This window comes from Epinephelus fuscoguttatus, linkage group LG8, assembly GCF_011397635.1.
Source record: "Epinephelus fuscoguttatus linkage group LG8, E.fuscoguttatus.final_Chr_v1".
Lineage (NCBI taxonomy): Eukaryota > Metazoa > Chordata > Actinopteri > Perciformes > Serranidae > Epinephelus > Epinephelus fuscoguttatus.
In genome coordinates, this window is record NC_064759.1 from 25,123,526 (window position 1) to 25,142,060 (window position 18,535).

At 43.1% G+C, this 18,535-nt stretch overlaps 1 protein-coding gene across 4 annotated transcripts; it reads right to left on the bottom strand.

Annotated features, from left to right (window-relative positions):
• Positions 1 to 103: 103 nt before the first annotated feature.
• On the bottom strand, positions 104 to 18,382 carry si:dkey-34d22.1 (discoidin, CUB and LCCL domain-containing protein 1). Of its 4 annotated transcripts, none has more exons than XM_049584609.1 (15): positions 18,195 to 18,382; positions 14,833 to 15,054; positions 13,349 to 13,486; positions 12,182 to 12,233; positions 12,020 to 12,092; positions 9,541 to 9,674; positions 9,374 to 9,411; positions 8,860 to 9,051; positions 6,351 to 6,463; positions 6,036 to 6,210; positions 5,832 to 5,927; positions 5,539 to 5,632; positions 4,622 to 4,659; positions 4,429 to 4,539; positions 104 to 2,269 (listed from the first exon to the last, which is right to left on the bottom strand). In XM_049584609.1, exons 1-15 carry the CDS (start codon positions 18,295 to 18,297, stop codon positions 1,836 to 1,838), a joined length of 2,013 nt encoding a protein of 670 aa, XP_049440566.1. In that variant the 5' UTR covers positions 18,298 to 18,382; the 3' UTR covers positions 104 to 1,835. The 4 variants fall into 4 exon arrangements, with proteins under 4 accessions (XP_049440566.1, XP_049440568.1, XP_049440567.1 ...); XM_049584611.1 differs by having other exon boundaries at positions 105 to 2,269; positions 4,429 to 4,536; XM_049584610.1 differs by having other exon boundaries at positions 107 to 2,269; positions 5,832 to 5,924.
• Between the last annotated feature and the right edge of the window lie 153 nt (positions 18,383 to 18,535).

Consider the following 18,535-nt stretch of genomic DNA (forward strand, 5'->3'; position numbering starts at 1 on the left):
TACACATTTATGTCATTTTCATTTGCAACACGACCCTCATATGAGCTCTTAGATTGCACATCTGTTTCCAGTGCATTTTACACCTTTAGTAGAAATGCACTGATTATCTGTGTATTAATAAAGGATTTTTAACTACAATCAAAGTGCCTCAGGTGCATTTTTGGACTGTACTGTGGGTTTCTACACTGAGTGAGCTGGCTAGTCATTTTTTTTATCTCCAACATGCTATTCCCATGACCTAGTGAAGCTCAATCAATATTTGCGAACATAAGCGACACTCTCTCAAAGCCAGAATCCACAGAAGTACGTCTCAGTATTCAGTGTGAAGCTGCTCCATAGAGTATGAATGGGAGACTGATTTTTGGATCCAGTTTTCTTTTTTATCCTTAAATAAGCTTTATTCTATTGTAGTGATCTCATTTGTCAAACAGAAAATGTGCCCATATTCTCAGAGCATTCTCCTGGCTACTCTCAGTGTCAGTGGGTAAATTTCCCATTAAATATTTTAGGACATTTTCTGTCAGTGAGGACTCCAGCCGCCTGTTTGTGCAGATTCATCACTGCTACAAGCTTCAAATCTATTTTAAAACAGCCTCCTCCAGCATTGCTGCTGCAATCACACACCAGGCCAACATCGAAATTATTTTATAAAACAGTTTTTTATTGTGCCTTATTCAGCAGTGGAAAAGGTTAGCGAATTCATCGCCAAATGTGACACCACAAATCTTGTAAAAGCTTTTGTAGAAAATTAAATCACATTTTTGAGGGTTTTAGTAACATTTTCATATATAACGGAGGACTAACACTGTCACCTGACCCTTATTATATAAAATGTAAAAGGAAAAAGTACAATTTTCTATCTTCTTCCTTGCATCTAAGCGTGGACAACAGCAGTGTCACATCAGTTTGTTTAAATTAAGTAATTTAATCTGTTTAAGACCTATATTTTCCAGACAAAATTAAAGAACCCAGTGGACTTTAGATGGCCGAGAAAATTAAAGAGCACAGAGTTAATTGAAATGAAGTTGCTGTTGCCGTGGCAAAGCATGACAAGTTTTAATGTTTGTGTTGACCGGAGCATTCATCCATGTAAAGGAAAGTCCCCCATCTTAATCATGACACCGCTGTGCCTGCTGTGCCTTTCTGTGTTAAACTGCAACCCAAGCATTTATTTCAAACCAGTGTTTCTTTGTTACTATGTTATAAATAGCTGAAACTATCTGAGGAGTGAGAACCAGCAGACAAAGACTTAATCCATTACTGTTTAAAGCTCAAGAGAGCCACCTAGTGGTTACACATAATCATAGCAACAATCGTAATCACTTTGTTACAGTGTACCATTTATAGTGCTTCTTTTTTTAAACAAAACATGTTGAAATTATACATTGTGAGTACAATGTTTTGTGAGGACAAGTAACACATTCACACCACTTCTTTGCATTAACCTGTTAAATACAATGAAGCATACATCTCTATGTGTTTTCTGAAAGTGCAGCTTGTGATTAAACATTTCAATAAACAGTATCTCTGAGACACAACTGAACCTGCATTTTCTTTGTGCATCACAGGACACTTCCGCTGTACAACTACACACTTCCTGGAAGGAAATACTTGGTCCGTATGGCTCTCAGATCATTGTGAGTCGCGTACCCTCGTACATGCGTCGTTGTCCAAAGTGACTTCTCAACGGGTAAGGGTACGTCACTCAGTCAGCGTTAGTACTCTGTGGACAGCACTGTCCAGCTTAGTGTCCACCTGAGATCACCCTAAGCTGTCCTCTGGTCCCAGCTCAGCTCAAGAGAGTCTCATTTTCTGCATGTTTGAGCTTGCTGTGATCACAAAGGCTCCTCATATGTGTGCTTCTGTAGTAAAGAGTCACATGACTTGGGCTCAGCATAGACCACACTGACTGGCCGTGGGCCACTGGCATGTACAGCAGGAGTGCAGTAGCCGTTGGATAACATCCTGTGTGAGGGGCAGTCGTACTTAGTGTGGTTTGATGTTCTGGCACCAGCGTTAGGTGCGGGAGCTCCATGTGTGTTGCTGTGAACGATCCCTGTCAAAGTTGGGTGGCTGGACTCAGAGGGCTGCTCGCTGAATGGGGTGGCATACTCAGGCTCCGGGGGAAGAGGCTCGGCGTACTCTGGAAGGTTGCCAGGAGTGTCATAATGGCTGAGGGCGAAGGGGGTGGTGTAGCCTTCATCTGAGGCAGGTCTGAATGTTGACCCAACCTTCTGTCCAATAGCTGCAACAGCAGGCTCTGCATAGTCTGGAATGATAATAAATCAGATGAGATTATATTTCTGTTGATGTCAGATGCAACAAATATTGGCATGGGTTGTCCACTAACCTGCCTCTAACTACTCAGTTTTAATCCAGTATTAATCTTATATATAAGCACTAATCAGCCACAAGATAAGTGAATAACATTGATTATATTCTTCCAGTGCAATGCTCTGCTGAGAAATCTTGGTTCCTCGCATTTATGTGGGTGCCACTTTAAACGCACCACCCACCAAAACACTGTTGCAGACCAAGTACACCCACTTATGGCAGCCGCTCTACACAGAATAATGCCCCACGCTACACCACAAAAACTGTTTAGCAATGGCCCGAGGAAGGTGACAAAGAGCTCAAGGCTTCAACCTGGCCTCCAAATCCCCCCGACCCCTGTCTGAACGAGCACCTGCAGGAAGTGCTGGCACCCCAATTCACAACTCAACTGACTCAAAGGTTTCGCCACTATCACCCTGGTGCCAGGCACCACAGGACACATACAGAGGTCCTGTGTCCATGCCTCGACAAGTCAGAGGCTCCACCTTGAATCGCACTTTGCTCTGACCTGTCGAGGCATGGACAAAACCTCTGGGTTACTGAACATCCCACGGATGCTCGATTGGACTGGTAGCTGTGGAATTTGGATGCCAGGTCAACACCTTGAGCTCTTTTTCACGTTTCTCAGGCCAATCCTGAGCAGTTTTTGCAGTACCCTGTAAACAAGCCACTCCTGTACAAAACCTTATTCTCAGTGAGTTTCCCCTGTGAGTAAAAGTTTTGTTCGATCCATCAATGCCCATTAAATAACTGTCAATATAACCAGGATTAAAGTACAATCTTTACATGGATAGACAGTTTATTCATCCCCATGGGGAAATTCTTGTATCCAGTAGCTCACATAAAAACCACAACAATAAATAAGGTGCCAATAGAAATAAATAAAGTTAAAGGTCCCTGAGTCCCTTTAAAGCTATCTGATTACCTTACAGTACCTTTAAAATGCTGTGATAAAATTCTAAACTCAAGGCTGACCTATTTAGCTTCTCCCAAGCCTCCGCATAGCTAAGCTGAGTGAACCTTGAGCTTGAAAGTTTTCATAGTATAGACCTACATCAAGAATGAACCTCTAGGCACATTCAAACAGGCTTGTCAGAAAAGCTTAAACCATTTTCGTTCTATATCCTCAACTCTCAAAATGCCTATCAGGATCAGAGAATATAAGTATGTATAAAATATCCGGCATTTTATGAGCTGTAAAACATACTGGTGCATCCCAGCTAACACTCCATCACTGTGATAAAAGCAATGGTATTAAATGGGTATGAAAACATCATTGCAGCATCCTTTGCCAAACAGGAAATACTTTTGTGGGATCAATTTCTAATTTGCATCTTACACTGCAGGTTCTGGTGAATTCTTCTTTTTGACTGAATAGTAGTCTCATACTAGGCCAGTGTTGAGCCTCTGCAGGAGCTGCTTGGCCACCAACAATGTCTCCTCTAACTACAGGGCTGACAGTGAAGCAATCACATCCGACCAAACCCCTACGTTTTGCCCCAGCAGAGGAGGCTGTGGTGTGGGTGGCCTAGACCTTACTCAAGGGCCCACAGGGAGCCTCGGAGCCAGAGCTATTTTAATTAGACAGGCTTTAGTGAGGGCTTTGATTGTCTTAGCTTTGACCCTGTGTCCTGTTTATCACTGGACCTCTCAGTGAAGGGCCCCCTTGCTGGGGGAGGGGATGGGGGAGGCAGAGAGGGGGACTGGTGGCGGTGGTGATGGTGGGGTAGGCTGAGCGCCCTTTATCAAGCTCCAATTAAAGGGTCCCTTTCAGAGAGGCTCCGTGGACCAAAGAAAGGAATGTTTATACTGCGTCTGGGTGATGGGCTGAGCCAGGGGAAAGAATGGACAGCCCGTGGAGAGAGCTGTTTGCCTGTCAGGCCTGGCATGAGCCCCTCAAACTGACCACTGAGGCCAGAGACTGTTAGAGCAGGAAACATGGAAGAGGGAAGGCAGAGCTCACGACTTGAGATCACCAGTAAACTCTGAATAGGCAATGAAAGAAACAGCAAAAAGGCAGCGGCTGATAATGACAGCAGAAATACAGAGGCACAGCAGGGTACTATTAAAATAAAGTTAAAAAGTATTCCTCACCATTAAGAGGAGGGTTTGGTAGAGCATCATGAACATTTCGCTCCAGAGGGTAAGAGATAAGCTCCGACTGAGGGCAGGAAAGACTCTTTGCCTGGAAACTCTGGCAGCCTACTTAACACACAAACACACAGTTAGAGGCTTTTTAACAGAGGATTTAAAATGCTGGAAAGTGACCAAAGAGCACTTGACTTACTTGTGGGTAATGAGTACTTCATTTGTGAATCTTTTTTCCTATATGGAGAAGAAGAGGAACACAGAAAATTATAATATTATACTAGAAACAGTATCTTCAGCGTGCTATGAATACTGGAGCATTACTATTAGAGCTGAAGTGATTAGTCAGTTAACTGGTCGACAGAAAATAATAGGCAACTACCTAGTGTGGAAACATATAACTTTTCAACTTTTACCTTCCTTGTGTTTTCATATGATATTATTGCTGGCACCACTGTCGCAAAGACAACCAGTTGCTTTCCATTTTCCTTACAGCCTAGCCAGCTAACAACAACAACAACAACAACACAGGACACACTGCATTTTGTTTTCCACGGTTACTTCGGTTGTTTCAAGACCCGCCATTTCCGCAACTGGGGATGGTAACTGCATAGGGCTTACACCGATGCTTTTTGGTAACTGGGGTTAGCTACCGATAGCTACCAGGGAAAACAAAAGTACTATCCTCTTCCTGTTTTGGTTGCGCAAAGGTGGACGCACTTCTTTGTGCCATAAATCAAGTCTTCATTTTGCATGGAGATCGGTGGCAGACAGAATTGCATAGTGAAAGCGAGGCTAACAGGAAACCAGTCTAATCGCAGATGATGTCATTATGATGTCATAATGTGTGATCAAATAATAAGTTAAAGCCAAAAAAAAAAAACATGCCTATTTCCACTTTAAATAATTAACCATTTCAGCCATTTTCATGCAAAAATATTTTAGAAATTTAGGAATAATGATTAACCATAGTATATTTGCCCTTCACTGGAAGTACTACAGCATGAATAAAATAATACATTTTAATGTATAGTGACAGTACTCCATTTGTTATAAACTGTTTTCACATGAAAACAAATTGACTCTGAAAAGTTCAACAGAATTAAAATACCGTACCTTCTCTTCCACCAGACCCCCGCCATCAAACAACTGCCGCACATTATCAGGCCCAGCACCACACCCACTGCCACTATTACTGGCTGACTGGAGCCTGCAGGAACACAAGTGTCCAGGTAAGTAAACAGTTGTACAAATGTGAGGAAGGAATGCAGTTTATTGCATTGCACACACTGTTGAGTGTGAGAGAGGTATATGTGACAGTGTTTTTAATGATCTGTCGTGTCTTTTTCCAAAGATAAACTGGCATTATTTCTGATTATAGACAAATGAAATTAGAAAGTGATACTCACTCAGTCTGGTCTCCACTAACACTGGGCCCTCTGTGGGGGTCAAAGTGGGGCCTGGCTCTGGTGTACCGATGTTAACTTTGATGGATGGAAATTCTGCTGGACGAGTAGCACAGGGCATCATAATATCAGGAGCACAGACATGAACTCACACTGCTTGATAGATCACGTAAACAGATTACGCTGATTAGCATTGAGAATACCCACCAGCGGCTGGGCGTGACCTTGGTGTCATCTTGGCTACGGGACAGCCCCGAACTTGCACCTGAGCCGAAGCTCGGCCATGCCAGCTCAGTGGCTGTAGTCGGACAAACCGAGCCACCACAGAAGGGAGAAAGCTGTTCAGAACCCTGAGGTGGCCATCAGTGTAGGCCTGAAACACCTGGGAACCATAACAACTAAGTTACTCATTCACAGAGCACACCAGGAAGCCTGCGGTATGACTCAGTCGCCATATGAGCTCTGTTGGGGCCTCAGTGAGAACCATCAAGTGAACATCAGTGAGTATGGTACAATGCATACCTTTTTTTCTCTGCTGAGAGCATCTTTGTAAAGCTTCCAAGTTTTTCTGTCCTTGCTGAAAAAAACACTGTATGATTCTATGTAGTAATCGTGTGATCCCGTTATTATTATTCCTGAAAAAAACAGAACACATCTAATTTTAATTCAGCATAATAAACTAAGAAACTGTGTACATCAAAAACAATCTGATACATGTTGTTGAAATTATGTAATACAATTTTAGCCAAGTTAAAGGAGCTGTATACAAGATTCTGAACATTAATAGAACAATAAACCACTATTTGCTGTGTAAACATAGAGTGGAGTAATGGTGTCCTGAGCAGAGGATGAAGTCACACAAACTCTGTATGTGTTGTAATCCAAGGTTCTCTGTTCTTTGTTGTGGTAGCCGTAGTGGATGCATGTGCATGTGACTCCCTGTAAGCGTATCCCACTGGCTAGCTAATCATCACCGCTATGCACTGTGCTCATACAGCGGTAACCACTGACATAGGGATAGTGTTGCTGCAGAAGCACAGCACCCACCCTCCGGTTTCCCCCAGGTAACAATGCTATTAGAACTGTTGCCATTGTTAGCACTGTTTATTAAAGGACAACTTCGGTATTTTTCAACCTGGGCTCTATTTCCCCATGTGTATGTGTGCGTATGATTCATGGGTACCACTCGTTCTAAAATTGGTTCTGTATTGAGCCGCCAAACGAGCTAAAACGGTAATGGGGGCAAATGCGTCCCGTATAAAAGTGCTTTTTTTCGCCACTGACCGGTTCAGATCGCCAGTGCTATCTCTGTAAATAGCATATGGTAGCGGCCCTGGGGCAGAGGTGACTGTGAATGAGTGGAGTCAGCTGTCAGTCAGTGTTGGAGCAGAAAGGCGGAAGTTGTCCCCGCACGGTATTGTAAATGAGTATGTGTGTGTGAAGTGTGTGTTTTTTCGCCACTGACCAGTTCAGATCGCCAGTGTTATCTCTGGTAGATAGCATGCGCACTTAGCCTTTCCCTTATCTCTGGGCTGTGTGATGTCACAAACTTTGCTCCACTGTGTCTGTAGCTCTCTCTACTCGTGGGACAGCCGTTTTCTTGAGGAAGAGGTGTTTCGGGATTGGATGTCTTCTCTTCTTCGGCTGGCAGTAGTCATCTTGGGAGAAGTGAGCACTGCAGACCCGATGGTCTGCAAGGCACAGTGTCTGGACAGGAGTGTTAGCATCCATTTGTAGCACAACTAGCCACAACTTCAGCATCTCACCGTCCAACAAAGGCAGCCTGTGAAAGCTGTACGGGGTGTTGCTCAACATCCTGTTCTTGCGTTCAGGAAAAAGGCCCGTTTATTTGAGCACTCCAAAAACTCCGGTAACACTCCAGGGGGTAGCACGTAAAAGACTCCGTCCTCTGACTCTTCTAGCGTAACACACACTTCACACACACATACTCATTTACAATACCGTGCGGGGACAACTTCCGCCTTTCTGCTCCAACACTGACTGACAGCTGACTCCACTCATTCACACTCACCTCTGCCCCAGGGCCGCTACCATATGCTATTTACAGAGATAGCACTGGCGATCTGAACCGGTCAGTGGCGAAAAAAGCACTTTTATACGGGACACATTTGCCCCCATTACCGTTTTAGCTCGTTTCGCGGCTCAATACTGAACCAATTTTAGAACGAGTGGTACCCATGAATCATACGCACACATACACATGGGGAAATAGAGCCCAGGTTGTCCTTTAAGTTAGCACCTTTAGCTGCTAGCCACCAGCTCAGCCACCTCCATGTTGTGAACCACACACAGACTATCCTGTTCTAGGCTGAATGCTAGATATGCTCTGAATGTTGCATACAGCTCCTTTAAACATTCAAAGGAAAAGTCTGATGATAAAGTTAAGTCATTGTCAATAAATCCCATTCAAAGAGTGCATGCTTTGGGCCACCTCTCAATACTGTTTGACTTCCCTACTCTGTCTGTGGCCAAGCTTGTTGGTTCCTACTGAATCTTTAAAAACAGGTAACAAATATAAAGTTCTTTTCTTTTTAAAACGGCTCCATAATTCCCTTAAATTATTCCTAGCTAACGTTGTTCAAACAGCAGTGAATGGTGTATTTGTTGGGAACTATTTTTGGTTGTGGATTAATACAAATTTGTTGTCCTAAGGAGTATTTAAGGCACGATGCAATAGGATGGTGTGTGTGGGGATTGACTGATAATTACCATGACCATGTACATCTGAATTAGAGAATAGGTCAACTAATGCAACAGTGTGACTCACTGATGTGTTTTTAATAGTTCAATAGTACAGTGGAGGTCAATGGCACAGATGACTAACCTACTGTATATCAAACTTTGGATGAATTCATTGTTGGTTTTGGTCTTTTCATGGAATTCATTGACAATAAAACACATTATAAAGTATCATCCGACTTTTCCCTTAAACAGCTTCATTCAAGTATATTAAACATGCTTTTACAAATAAGCATATTTCACACAGCAATCCTAATTTTACCATTTTTACCTGTGACGGTGCTTCTATCGCTCAGCCCCAGCTCCACCCACGGGTTCAGATCGTGACTGTCTGCTGTCCAGGGCAGGAACTCATGGCTAGAATCCATGTTTCTGGAGGACCAGAACACTGCGTGCTCTTGGCTGTTTTTATCCCAGAAAGATGAGGCGTTTAAACCAGACACACTCAGGATGTTGTTGCAATCTGTTCAGGGACCAGAGGAAAGGATGAGAGTGGTTCATTATGTAACCCAGAGTGTCTTTATAGATAGCAGCATTAGCCACTTGACAACAAATCGTGTATACTTTACTGCAGGCCATATTTTGCAGACACTAATCACAAAGTAGTTTTATATACCATAGTGAAATGAGTAGAAGCTTATGGATGCTAGGAAGATGGTAAAATCATAAAACTGGAAAATATTACAGCATGTTATGAGAAGTGGACAGCAGGAATGTTAATAGTGTCTCATTTGTGGTAAATGGTATGCCCTTTGAAACATGTCGTGATAAATGTTATGTCATACCTTGGCTGAAGAGCAGCTTCTTTTCAGATAATGATCCCCTGTCAAACGAGGACAATTATAAAGGTCAGTGCATCAACTTCAAATCAAATATAAAGCTTAACAACGGCCGCTATGATGTAAATATGATGAATGATCTATCATTCTGAGTACAATAACAGCAGACACACGTTTTTGAAAGGATTCCATTTGCGAAGGTGGATTCATAAAGCGTAAGACTTCTCCCGCGGCTCACAGTGACACGACCTCCCAGGCTGTCAGATGCAGCTCCAGCGTGGACTGCAGACTTGCAGAGGACTGAGGTCTGAAGCAGAGGAGGCACATGGAGCACTTTCAGACATGGACCCTATTTTCCCATGTTTTTGTGTCTCACTGACTAATGGGAATAACATTTTTTGAAATTGGTCCAGCACTTGAGTGAGAGGGCTGCAGCTGGCAATGGCGAAACAAGCTGCGATTTAACCTTCTGAGACATATGCACCATCAACGTACACACACTAAAAGTGCTTGTTTTTGCCAGTGACAGGCTCAGATTGCTATTATAAGTGTGTGATAACACAGTGTTTCCCACAGGATTTTGGGAAACTATGGGGGGGAAGAGACATTCCCCGGAGGTCCGCCGCTTTTCCGGCCCCTCTTCTCCACACTTTGGGCTCTAGTTTCGCAGTCCGGGTGAGGCGGGGGCGCAGCACACCTGCGCTTCGCCAACTGGGTGTGGCCAGGCGGATTTTGCAAGTTTGGCACACCGTGTGCGCTGGCGCAGCTACTCGTCTGTCCCACCTCCATTCCTCCTACCTGCGCAAGTCGGAAAGAGGGAGGAGAGAAGGCGTGGAGTGGGTTTTACACACACACCAATCAAATGAGCCCCTCTCCTTGCCCTTAAATGTGCCGCACAAAGGCGTAATGAAAGTTTACTCAATACACCATGGCAGAAGAGAGCAGCAGCGTCTGACGGCCAAACTTCTCCCAGGAGAAACCTGATGTTTTGGTCCAGGAGGTCCAAGCTCGCAGTGTCCGAATATACGGAACTGCGAGCAGACCTCCACGGGCTGATGATGCAAAGGTAGCCTGGGAGGAGGTCACCACAATTGTAAATCAATGTTGCGTTTCTCTCGTGCGCGCGCTCTGTCTTTCTCTCTTGCATTATTAATGCGCCTGATATTCTGGAAACCTGCCTGTGAGGTTTTGGTGATGTATGCGCACTGTCCGCCGGTCAGTCAAACTTCGGCTTACACCGGCTGCACTCTGCCTGCGCTGACAGTAGACCTGGTTTCAGATGGAGAGCTTTTAGCGCACCTTCAATGAAGCCTTTTGGCACGAAACTGTCACTGCGCCAAGCTGGATCTATCGACACCTCCCCCTGCTGCGCCGCCACACCCATCTCAGCGCACCTCGGTCTGCCAAACTACCAAACTGAGCGTGCCTTGGGTTGCGCTGCTCGAAACTAGCTCTGCGTGGGGTTCGCCGCCCTGCGCCACCCTGTGCTGCGCCAGGAAACTAGAGCCCTTTGACTTATTTCCACCCAGCCGACAGTGGCTTGGAAAACCGCCCATAACCGTGTCACACGGGGAAAGCGGCTGGAGTTCCTCCAACATTTGCGGTTAGTTTATCATATTTTTTTATTGACAAAAATATAGGCTGCTTCGGCTGATTTTTTTTTATGCGCACATGTGCCCCTAAATATTTTTTACAGTTCGCACACACGTATTTTTAGTCGAGTGAAACGCTTGCACTGTCGAGCGCTCGATCTGACAGCCTGAGCACATCGGCACAAAACGCTACAGCGTTCGAGATATTATTTATATCATGAGAATATATCAATACTTTCGGCAGCCTAAATCTTTTATTTAGAAACTATGGCGGGTCAAATTAAACCATGGCGGGCTGGCATAGTTTCATTAATTAATGGGAAACACTGTAACATTATCAACAGGATCACCACAGAGATAGAAGCTTTTGTTAAAGAGTAAGTTCCTCTTTGTTTAACCAGAACCAGCCCTAAAATTACTGCTGTGAAACCAACCAGACTCTATTTAAATAAACAGTCATTTAAGCATGTGTTGAACCAACATATTTTTACATCTGCCTGGGTGTATTAAAGGTTTATTTCAACCAAACCAGAGTAAGCGATTGTTGGAAGAATGGAAATACGAACCAAGACAGCTTTTGTGAGTTCTAGTTAGTTTCTGTCAACTTTGAATGAAGCGCTTTTACGATGATAAAACTACTGTTTATTTAAATGGAGTCTGGTGGGTTTGGCGTTGGAAATTTCAATGCTGTTTCTGGATAAACAAAAAGGATTTTACTCTAATAAAAAGGTCCATCTCTGTAGGGATCCCTTTCACAATGTTGTCAGACACCTAAAATAATAATCTGAGCCTGTCAGTGGAAAAAACAAGCACTTTTAGTGGACGTTCATTCAGGGTCCATTTACCCCAAAAGGTTAGATTACAGCCTGTTTTTCCATTTCCAGCTGCAGCCCTCTCATTCAATACTGGACCATATTCAAAAATGATTGTTCCCATTAGTCACCTTTGACACAAAAACATGGGAAAATATGGTTAAAGTTGAACAAAATCAAAGTTACTTTTAAATAACTTGTGCTCATAGGTCAAAAAAGCTTGGCCAAGTGAAATGTGGTTTACTTACATCTCTGTAACCCTGTTCGGAGTTTCCCCAAACATCTCCTGTGACATTCTTACACCCAGCAGGGCAGTACACGCTGCGAGACAGCCGAATAACATGTGAGAAACACTCTGTGTTCTACTGAAGCAGACTCTATTATGGGAAATGCAGAGGTCAACCACTTACCTCAAAAGCTGCGAGCTGGAATGAGATCCTCGTTGTAAACAAGAAATAAGATCTGTAACAACAAAACACACAGACGTATTAAAATGAACACCTCTGAGAACTTCTTTAAACTCCTCTTAAATATGTATTGTGGACTTGAATAGTATTGTGTGTATCTCGGGCTTACATAATACTCAACCGCACACAAACAGACTCTGTGTGAGACGGTCTAGCATGCTGTATGTGAGCTATATTAGGGGATGAGCGGTCATCGCTGTTGATGTGACTGAGCCCTTTGTTACTGCGACTTTGTCACAGTTCACGAGTACAGTGGATGGTCCTCGTGTGATCACAATTAACAGACAGTGGCTTCTATGTCTGAGCATGGGCTTAGCTCCAGACAGTGGCAGATTTCATAAACAACTCTGGAAAAAACAGGAAACTATGATACATACAGTACAGTGCAGATTACTTCACCCAGAGAAAAGGAAATTATCTCTAAGTATAGCCTAGCATTCAGACAAACAAGTCCACATGGTTATTAAAATGGGACACAGGAAGAACCTCAACCATTGTGTCATTGTCTAATTGAATCTGCACTGTCCAGAAACATTGAAGCATCTATGTGGACACATTGGTAGAGAAATATGTGGACTTAATAACTGCTAAATTAACAGCCTCTGGGGGTTGTGACAAACATAGGATGGTAGTGGGCTTGCAGTGGTTAATGGGGTGATGAGGAGGAGGGGGAGGGAAGGAGAAAACCAGCCACTCCAAGCGACAGACTGAAGCCTGAGGCCTCACTCCATTCAGCCTGAGAGAAGGAGGCCGACTCGGGCTTTCTGAGCAAACACGCCACAGCAAAGATAGCGATGGAGGATGAATGCCAATAAGAAGTGACTCACAGCCGCACATCAACACCCAATACACACAAGGACCAATATTCAAACAGACGTTGGTGTTAAAATTACACCAGTGCAAACTTGTAAATGAGCAAATTTGAGAAATTCAATTCAAACTATGAATCAGGCTTTTGTGCAGCTGAGCAATGTGCTGTTTGTGCTCAGCTACAACACAAACAGAGCAGCGCTGTAAGCACAGATGCTGGTAAAAAAACAACATTTACATACTTATTATAACCACGTAAGCACTTCACAAACAGTAATCAACCAGTTACGGATGTCTTACCTGGATACTGGTCTGTGGCATAGGACAGAAGAAACCCCCGTCCAGAGCGGTGTGGGCCTGATCTGAAGGTTATTATCACTTCATTGCTTGTGAGGGTCACATTCTTCTGCGATGCATCAAGCTTTCCACACACTGGACCTGCGAACACGCAGACCCACAAACATCGTCAGCCCATTTGTCAGCAACAGATGTCGATGATTTAAAATAAATCACGAGGAAATTCCATTTTGTGTTAATTTTGGTGGCCCCTGAGAATAAAAAGCTTTAGTATTTCCCAGAATGAAGACTCGTTTCTTTTAGCAACACCTCCTTGTGTCATAAAGCTCTTCATCTGGCTTGTGCGTGCATTTGTTTTTGAAGTAGGGCTGCACAATTAATCGTGTATGTTAATCGTAAATGTCAAAACATACGATTATAAATGAAGCATTCTGGTGCTACAGAGAGACCTCTGTCTACAAATCATATTCCTCACATATAGGGAATATGCTTGTTTGGTACAGACTCCAGCAAAAATCCCATCATCATTTCTTAAATATTTTTCAGTGAAAATTAAATGAAAAAAATGACAGTTTCCACTAAGAAGTCACAATATCTGCTCTCAATGTCCCTTTCAGATTTGTTTGGTCAATTCTTTTCTTTTTTCTTCACTGATCCTGCCCCAGTATCAGCCGTAACCACAAAATTTAACTTCAAACATTGCATTATCTAAAGAAAAATCTCCTTCTGCTTCCTTTTAACTGGCTAACGTATTACCCACTGTGAAACTTTTCCTGAAAAAATGTAAACCTGGGCTCTTGTGGTCTGTGTGCTGTAAACAGTTTGGTCTGATTTAGCAGAAAATCAAACCCAGGAACAGGATTTAGGATTAACTATACAGAAACAGCCCATCTTCTTTCTGATGGCAGTTTGCTTATGTAGGTCACAAAGAGACATCAGTATTAAATTGGGACAGTTTCATAACCTGTTAAAAACCCCTTGTAGCTGCTTTAACTCCACTAGTGTTATCCTGTCACCTTCGTATCCCACACCAATAACTGTTAGGTAAAGAGCAGAGCCACACAAACTGCATGTAAGAACACTTCTCCAGCAGAGACAGCTAAATAAAAATCATGAGCCAGGTTGTGAGGAATCCAATAATAAACACAAAAGGCATGAATCCTGAAACGCTCAGCCCTCATTTTTGGGGCCCTGTCAAAATTTTATGCCCTCAAGACGCGACTTGATACACCTGGTTGGAGAACGTGCATGTGTCTGTTGCGAAATTGGGTTTGCCTCTTCTGTCAATGTGTCAAAGAAATGGCATGCCTTGTGTGTAATCCACAATCATAGCTGGGAGAACATCAACATTAAAAGTCTATCAGCAGGTATTTTGAGAAAAGAACTGATGCAGGAGACAGAGATGCACTTCTAGATACAGTGATAAAACATCAACCCGAGGTGCTTTTTAAAACACACTGTATTCCACCAGCGGTGAACAAGCTTACCCAGAATGCGTTCTCCGCTCTTGCCTGTGATCACAAGAGAGCCATTCCTGCAGTCCGAACTGCTCTCAACGTCAAAATCCCCAAACAGCAGTCGCAACGTTCGCCCCTCTGATACTCGAAGCCTCCACTTGCACCAGGCGTTGCTGGGGTAGGTGCCTGGATAGTTCTGAGAGGCCAATGTGCCCGACTCTGTGCCCAGCAGTGTATGTCCACAGCCATCACCTGGAATAATACAAAAGCAACAGGGAAGCAGTGATAAGAAAAAGCCAACAGTTCACAAGGTGGATCACATGGATTAGGACATTTTGTGGAACAGTTTCATATCAAAGTCTCTGGTTTTTCAAACAAGAGTCTCTTTAAAATAACTGCTGTAATTGACGTAAAGTGTCATGCTCCATGTTTTGTGTCAGTAATTCTTTTACAAAAAAAGTTACGTTTATGAGGATTGAACTGGCCATAGTACTTGTATCATAATTTTTCAACCAGTACCCTGCTCTATTTCCTACAGTGTACAAGGGCTGCACATAACGATGGTTTTCATCATGGATATTCAAAATGTCACAACTTCGCGGGGGGGGGGGGGGGGGTTAACTGTTTAACCTATTTCTCCATATTATGTTTGCCTGTAATAATTTTGTAAGTGAGCTGTATGTTCCTTATGACTAAACCTATTGGATGGTGGTATTTATCATGTAAACAGTTTTGGTGAGGATGGCAGAGAATAAGCAACCCTAGAGGGATACAATCTGAGCGGCACCCCTTGATCTAAAAGCTAGTGTATGGAAACATTCTGGCTTCCATCTTCCATTTATTACTACTATTGTATTAATAAAAGATCATGTAAGTAAATTCATCTGTTTATTTGATTTGACTTTTATAAGTGTGAATCATTCTGTTTAAAAGTAACAAATAGTAACACAGTGAGAAAACAAATGTTGGTTGTTTTACAATTGCATCATAGGCATCTGATTTGGCATTTAATCATGAGTGTAGAGTAGCAAATATATAAAAATGACCCAATGGTCATTCTTTCATTCTTCGGTTCATTCTTACTAGCATGACTTTAAAATAGTTACACAAATATCAAATGTTTTGCCTATTAATCATCTGAAGATTGACTAATTTATTAACAGCCAAACTGTTGAAGTCGTACAGTGCAATATCAGTCCTGTTTACAGGTACTAACATGAATTATGTCTCACAAAGCTGGTAGATATTAACGTATTTTATAACTAATAAGTTTCACTTCTTAAACATCTGTGCCAGGCAAAGAGTTAAGAGATGAGCACCCCAAGCTTAAATAAAGCCAGAAACACATAACCGCAGACAGTTTCACCATTAATTGTCTGACTTAATACACAGAATATTAAGGGCTTTGTTAATGCATCATTTCAGGACAGATGACTAATACGTCTCTTCTGGACATGCACAGCAGACTAGGGCATGTTTATACTCTTCTGATCATAACAGTGAGATGACACACACGTCTATGATGGAAATACTCCAAACACTACGACCTTTAGTTTTATTTTATGCAACACTTTACTCATGAACACTGTTTTTCTCAAATGTTGATTAATTACATCCTCTGACCTGTGGTTGCCGTGACTAACACTTAAACTGGAATGGAAAACATAAATATTTAGATCCTCTTACATCCCCGTGGGTCAGAGAAAATAAATGAGTCAATTCCCACAGTGGTCATACAGAGATAAGTGCTGTGGGGGCGGCAGGCTCAAACCCTACCACCAAAATGTCAAGTCATGACGTGTTCCGAGAATGGTCAAAACTTGAAAAAGGCACCAGGGTCCATCTGAGCCTACGCATCCTCCATGTCCTTGACTTCCTTTTAAGGCTTCTGGAGGTTTGTTGAGGGGAAACAGGAGGATAACCTTCCACTCACCCTGTGTCACACACATCCTGCACCACACCAGCCGTTTCCCTACTTCCCGACAGCTCTTCAGCTCCTCATACCATAAACCTTTGAATGTTATTGCCCCTCTTCAAGTCCCCAGAGGATTCCCTGGAAATGCGACAGCAATGTACTGTAACCATGGGCAACAGAGCATGGATCTGTCACCTTCCTGTGGGAGGCCACAGAGGCTGCAGTCCTGGGGAAGTTCTGGGTGGCCGGTAATCTCCCCCCTGCTCACTGAACCCTTTTGCTCACAGTCTGTCTCCAGTCCTGTCTGTTTCTGGTTTCACACAGAGACTGATATGTGTTTGGCCTGTTCTAACCAGTTTAGAAAATTTAGAAAATGAATTACAGAAGAGTCAAACTGGGTGGCAGGATAGCAGACAGTCAATCAAATGCAGCCTGGCTACACTGTTTTTTCCACTTGGGGCTTAGCTGGCAGGTCTTCACAGGTCCACACAAGCAGACAGGATGTTCACCTGTGCTACCTGTCACTACATTGCCTTATCCTGTCTTGTGTGTCAATCACAACGTTACAACACTGTGGCTGAAAAGTTTCATCCCATAACTAAGCCCCATCGAAGCTCTTTGCATACTTTCCAGAAAGCAAAAAGTGATTCAGAATAAATAATTGACCCTGGACTTAATCATCTTCCGATGTGAGGAAACCAAATCCCCAGAGACAGACAAACATCAACAAAAAAGATTAGTGGTGTGGCTGAGTGTTGCAGTCACAGCCTGAGGGGCAGTAAATTGCTTTTCTATCAGTCTGTGTGTATGCAAGGTCACTGTGATTCATGCTGCACATGGACTTGTCTGCTGTTGTGTTAAAACATGTGGGAAAGGTAAGCTGCAAGCTGGGATCAGTAGGTAAACATGCACAGGGGAAGAGTATGTAAAGAATGCTACCATGACATCACATGGCCGACCTTTGCGCCTACTTCAATTTCAAATACAGCATTATGGCAGTGACCAAAACACAAATATTATTATAGTTAGGCTCATTGAGGTTTCTTGTGGTTCATATCATAAAAGTAGAATTGATAGCAGAACATATTTATACACAGTTAGGACTCATTTCAAGCCCAGGTAATGGTGATATCAGTTAGCATATTAGTTGCTCATGTGTAATTAAGCCAACGACAGCAGGGCGTTTAAGATAACGTTAATGACTTTTTTTTAAGAAGGATGCAAAGGTTGTTTTTAAAGTCTGCTGGTCATTGGTGCTTGTCGCACTTCTGCCAGTGCTTTAAGACTAAGTTATTACATGCTATTAAGTTAAAATAAACTCGCAGTTAATGTGTTTTTAGCTGTTAATGTGCAAAAGTCACGTTAAGCTAGCAGCCGTTGTATATTAGTAACAACAGCTAACAAGATGTTTAGAATAAAGTCTCGCGACACATCCTTTATCTTATCCAAACCGTCAACAAAATAAGTTTTTCCTTACCCTCCTGGCCGTGAACACCGACGGAACACACGCTAAAAGTGATCCAGAAACCGGCTACAAGAGACTTCACAGCATCCCGGATGTTTTTGCACTTTGCCAGCATGATTTCCAGAGCTCCGCGTGAGAAAAGTAAGGTGCAAGCCCGGACGGCTCGAGCTTCAATCTGGCCTCGGTAAAAAAGTTATAGTGCAAAGTACTGGATATTTACTATTGGCCGCGAGACTCAGACTCGACCTCTCATTGGTTCTCAGCGACTGCCAATCAAAGAATCCCAAACATTCCATTCCCATATAGGGGGTGGGCTGATTGGTAGGTGTGTGCTGATCTGAGACCAGCCGTTG

Bases quoted from the DNA above. Each gene is read 5' to 3' on its own strand.
- si:dkey-34d22.1 (XM_049584609.1), bottom strand. From the start codon at position 18,297: ATGCTGGCAAAGTGCAAAAACATCCGGGATGCTGTGAAGTCTCTTGTA. The intron at 9,412-9,540 runs GTGTGTCTGCTG...CTCGTTTGACAG, and splicing joins AATGGAATCCTTTCAAAAAC to GGGATCATTATCTGAAAAGA. The intron at 2,270-4,428 runs GTGAGGAATACT...TTATCATTCCAG, and splicing joins ACCAAACCCTCCTCTTAATG to ACTATGCAGAGCCTGCTGTT.